We start from the raw sequence: 5158 nt of genomic DNA, 5'->3' as shown, positions 1-5158 counted from the left end.
TTCATCTAGACACGATCGCTTCACTAAAGAAAGTGCTTGAATTAGCTAAAATCAAAAATGATCGAATTGATAAAAAAATGATGAGTTATGTGGCTTCATCCTATGTCCTTGAACAGATTGTCCCACAGCAGCCACATGCTGCACCAGTCTTTAACAGCGTTCCACCCCCAATGTGGAATCATTATACACAGAAATATCCAGATAGGGTGGAAGCTGCTTTGAATCTCAAGTTGAGATTAATTGAGGATGATTTGCCTGAGAGCATTGATGTTGCATTCTCTGCATCCGACACCGACAACGAATCACAGGTCATCAAAACCGTTGTCGATCAGGTGTTAGATGAAGAGAGTGATAGTTCTAAGAAGTCTCAATCTGAGAAATCTGTTACTAAGTCTGAAGATGAGGGTAATTTCTTGGATCGTTTCATACCGAAATCGGACAAGAGTGCGAATGATGATCCGATTATGGTGGTATACACTATGATTGGAACAGACAAACTTTACTCCGATTTCGAGTATCCTCTTCAGAATGTGAAGATTGAGAATGTTGAGAAAGTTTTTAAGTTGGTTGAGATGAACATTGATGAGGTTAATAACAAAGAATTCTTTTCAAAACCTAAAAAAATCTTTTGTTACATCACGTCCTACCAGCTCGGGAAAGAAAGAGTGGGAAGGTAAGGGTAATAACAAGAAAAACAACAAACCTTATTCACATCTCAAGAAATTTTTCAAACACCACCACTTACTCAAATTCAACTAACTCCTGGTTCTTCTGGCAACAAGGGTCTTCATATTCCTCCGGATAATCTTGAAGATATTGGAGACTTTAGTTTTGCAAATGATGAACAAGTAAAGAAGTTGGAAAAGAAGATGGATGATGTGTTGAATGAAAACAAAATAGTTGCAGCTGAAAGCAAGAAAGTGGCTGATCGTGAAAAGCTTCTCGAAATGCGCGTAAAGAAGTTAGAATCTGGAAATAAGTCTTTATAGAAGAAGATTGATACAGATCAGTCAGAGATTGATTTCTTGAAAGTAAGAGTTGCTAAATTAGAAGAAGAAAAGGCTCGCAGAGATGAGCAGAACAAATATTTTGAGCTGAAAAACAAAGAGCTTGAAGCTGCAAAAGCAATGAAAGAACATGAGTTTTACATGTTAAACAAAGTTGTTGAGAATATGCTCGGAAAGTCAATAGAACAAAGATTCGAGGAGATTGCAGTTGAAGAACTTAGGGCCAAACACCAAGCTGAGATTGACGCACAAATGAAAGATAAGGGAAAACGTGTTGAAAGCAGTGCTGCAGTGGTTGAAAGATCAATTGTTCCATCTCTAGTTATTGAGAATCCAGTTCCTATATCCTCCGTATCAGCAATCTTTGAAGAACATGTATCATTGGAAGATCTTGCTGGTGATGACGATGAAGAAGATGATGAGGAGGATGACGATGAAGAGGGTGATGAAGAAGAGGATGATGATGATGATGAAAAAGTTTTCTCTTCTAGTAGTCATGGTTCGGATAATGACGACGATGATGATCAGGGTGGTATGGGAATCAAAGTGACTGAACAATCAAGTGGAAAGACTGTTGATGATTATCTGAATGACAGTGTGAATGAAGAAACAGAGGGAGCTGACGGAAAGGGGGAGCATGGTGATGATCAGAATGTTGATTAAGTTGAGAAGCTGATTCTTCGAATTGAACCTCATGTTGAAGAAGGTGAGATAAGGCATACTTACACATTGGATGAAGTACTGAAAATGTTCAATGTGAATGAAGAAGATTTTAAGTTTGATTTTGAGGAAGAGCCGAATGCTTTCGACATCAACCATCAACGTGATTATGAATACAATTATGTGGAAGATGCTGATGTGTATGACAGAGTTGAGGTCGAAGATTGTACTGATGAGGAGAGTATGAATGAAGATACCTCTCAGTTTCCAACATTGATGGAGTTTTTCACTGAAGAGAATCGGGATGAACTTAGAAGGAAAGTTGTTGAGATTCTTAAAGACAAAAACTTTGATGGCACCACAAAAGATCCACTGAAGGAAAGAAAGAAAGTTGAACGTGAACGCAAAAAGCTGGATGAAAACAGAGGAAAATGGATGAAGCAACAGGCTGAAGAAGAAAAGAAAAGAAAGAAAGATAATGATAAGCTGAGGAACTTGCTTAGGAGGAAGCCTAAGTCAAGAGAGGAAACTTTCAAGTCACTCTGAAGGCCCGAAGACAAGACTAAAGACTCCGGTTGTATCCAAGGGGGAGTTTGTTAATGCACGAATGTCTAAAGCCTGCGTCTTAGTCTTAGTCAAGCTTGTATAGGGTCTAGGGATCAAATATGTTAATTATGTATAGTATAGGGGCTGTTTTGTAAAGTTTATGTGTTAAAGTGTTGATTCCGCTCGAAATGACATTATGTCATTTGGAGCGAAATCACAAGATAGTGATTCCGCCCGAAATGACACAATGTCATTAGGAGCGGAATCAGCTCCACTATATATAATAGTTGTGTTTTCTCATTTTGTATAGAATGTCGAATGTGTAGCCGAACTGCTGCCTAAATTTTTTGAGAAATATTAATGAGAAAATGTGTTTAAAGTGATCTGCATTCTATTTCTACTCCATTCTCTTTGATTCAAACTGTTTGTGTATTTCCGCTGCATAAACAGTGGTGTTTCAGCTCTGATTGACTCATTTGATCGTCAATAACGATCCTACAACCAGCCGATCACATATTTACGCAAATGACCCGTTAAAGTACCGTAAACTACCTTAACGAGTCATAACGAGTCAAAAGAACTTAGGATCCTTTCCAAATTAGAATGTTGAGTATTTTAAACCATATCATATGAGTTCCAACACTCATTTGGTTTCTAAGACTTCATTCTACCCTAATCCACCGATTAAAGTCCTGTTACACTAACATAGTTATCCGACACATTAGGACACACTTGAGCTTTGTTTCTTCTATTGATTCAAGGACGCTTACGCAATCCCAAGTGAGTACACAGCTCCCCTCTTTTATGCTTTCTAAATGTTTTGGGGTGACTCATATGTGCTAAACCATTTTCATGTTTTCAAAACAAAGTCTATGGTTTATATAAAACACAACGATTTCGATAATGTGATGAACTTGTTGGTGCGTTATCCATGACACAAATGACATTCATTAGCTTTGGCCGAGCCGACCCGTAGTATGTTATGGTACCATAGGACTGACAATCCCGTTATCGGACTGTCCACTGGATTTGGTGGATAGTTTGGGTAACGACAGAAACTGTTTCAAATTAAGAAATCATGTGTTGATTTATCAATCTAGTTAAAGAGACATTTCAAGGTCTATTAAAGATACCCCATGGGTGGTATAGACGAGTCACACAGGTTTGAATGTATTCATTAAAGAACGACCAAAAGTTTTCACAAATTAAATCACGGACGATTTTATGACACGGGTGATTGATTGACGACACAGATAAATAGTTTATGACATGTACAGTGGACGATTGGATTATGACATGGACAAATGGTTTTGAACAATGACACGCAATGATTATCACCTAAAGATATAAACCATATAACGTTTTCTTTTAAATCTACTTATTACTCGGATTTACAAAACAAATGCTTTTGGTCAAGATTCATGGCTACAAGGTTTTTGTTTTATTTATATCTACTTGTAAAGTTGGTAAAATATATTGCAATATCAAACAATTTTTTATTTCAAGGTTCATACTCTTCGACTCTCGAAATCGAATGAGGTATTGCAATATGAACTCAAAGCCATGAATTTGACGTACAAAACCTATGTGCTTGCCAGCTTTTTATGCTGACTGTTTTTCACATATGTTGCAGGAACTATTGTTTGATGACATGAATGCATACTTCACATAGGATGGACACAGGCCTTAGTGACTTTAAAACATGAAAGACAATTTATGTGTATTTTGTTCTCTGTTTATCCAAGACAATATAAATAATTATCTTAATAATACAAAACTTTAAATACCATGTGTTGTGAAACAATTCCTGTAACGTGACTCCCTGATGTTTCCGTCGCGGTTTGTTGTTTTACGCGATCGGGGTGTTACAGTTTGAGTCATAAAAATTGAAAAAATACAAAAAAAATATAAAAATCGAAAAAAATCAAACAAAAATTTGATAAATTAGAAAATGTCCTTGGTTTAGAGTTCGCAAATAAATACGGAAAATGATAGTAAAGTCGAGTATGTTCGGTTCTCAAATAATAATATTATGAGTAAATATGTTGAGCACGTGTCTGATTTGGGATATGTGGGTAGGCTCTTCCCATTTTTAGGTTCCTTTGAGCTAAAAATACTTAACATGCTAGGATACCGGTGGGTACTCATCTAGGAAAATAGAAAAGCCGAAACCGCCAATAATAGTATAAAAAATATCGTTATAAGCAAAAAGTCTTAGAATTTTTTGTCGTAGAAAAAATTGTGCATTATTGAATATTGAGCTAGATTGAATAAAAACGAGGCCTATGTAATCTTTAGTGGGGATGGTGACTATGATTTAGATTTCCTCTAGGTTGAGTTAAAAGAAAATGCTAAAATGCTGAAGCTCACGTTGTCGCTCTCAGTGATGGTGACTCTGGTTGAGACAGCCTCTGAGTTAGGTATGCAAAAAAAGAGTCTAGTGCTCATGAAAAAGAAAAAAAGAAAAGTTTGATTTTAGATTCTTTGGGTTTTGTCATAAAACGGTTAGGAAATAGCCAACTGGTTGTTCCTTTTATTTCATATGTTTGAGGCGGGATTAGGTGGATCCGTGGCTTTTTAGTGTGAGACTCTAAGTTGACTAACCGAACTTGAACTTAAATGAACATGATAAGGGCCTAGGAACCGGTGTTGAGTTTAAGTGGATCTTATACCTGCAATCATAAGTTAACATGTGCTTGGTTTAAAATTAAATAATTTAAATTATGAGATCGGATATGTGAGGACCGGGAGATCGGTTTGATTGAACACGCTCAGGTCAGATCAGCAACAACACGATTGTGTAGAATCCGATAGTGATGTAGAAGAAAGATCGACAACATAGACACCGTTAAATGCATTAATTCTCACTAAAGATGTTGATTCGTACAAGGTTCCAGAGAAAATTTGCAAGAGCTCCGCCAGAGGTGTCAACAACAGATGTTCCA

The 5158-nt window shown here is 36.8% G+C and overlaps 1 protein-coding gene across 1 annotated transcript; it reads left to right on the top strand.

Moving 5' to 3' along the window:
• The first annotated feature begins 1754 nt into the window (after positions 1 to 1754).
• LOC110888524 (stress response protein NST1-like) lies at positions 1755 to 2213 on the top strand. Its single transcript, XM_022136048.1, has one exon. It carries the CDS (start codon positions 1755 to 1757, stop codon positions 2211 to 2213), a length of 459 nt encoding a protein of 152 aa, XP_021991740.1.
• Positions 2214 to 5158: the final 2945 nt, after the last annotated feature.

This window comes from Helianthus annuus, chromosome 11, assembly GCF_002127325.2.
Source record: "Helianthus annuus cultivar XRQ/B chromosome 11, HanXRQr2.0-SUNRISE, whole genome shotgun sequence".
Lineage (NCBI taxonomy): Eukaryota > Viridiplantae > Streptophyta > Magnoliopsida > Asterales > Asteraceae > Helianthus > Helianthus annuus.
The sequence above is the reverse complement of the archived record's forward strand: the minus strand, read 5'-3'. Positions and strand labels throughout refer to the sequence as shown.

Coding starts and splice junctions, on each gene's coding strand:
- LOC110888524 (XM_022136048.1), top strand. CDS start 1,755: ATGTTCAATGTGAATGAAGAAGATTTTAAGTTTGATTTTGAGGAAGAG.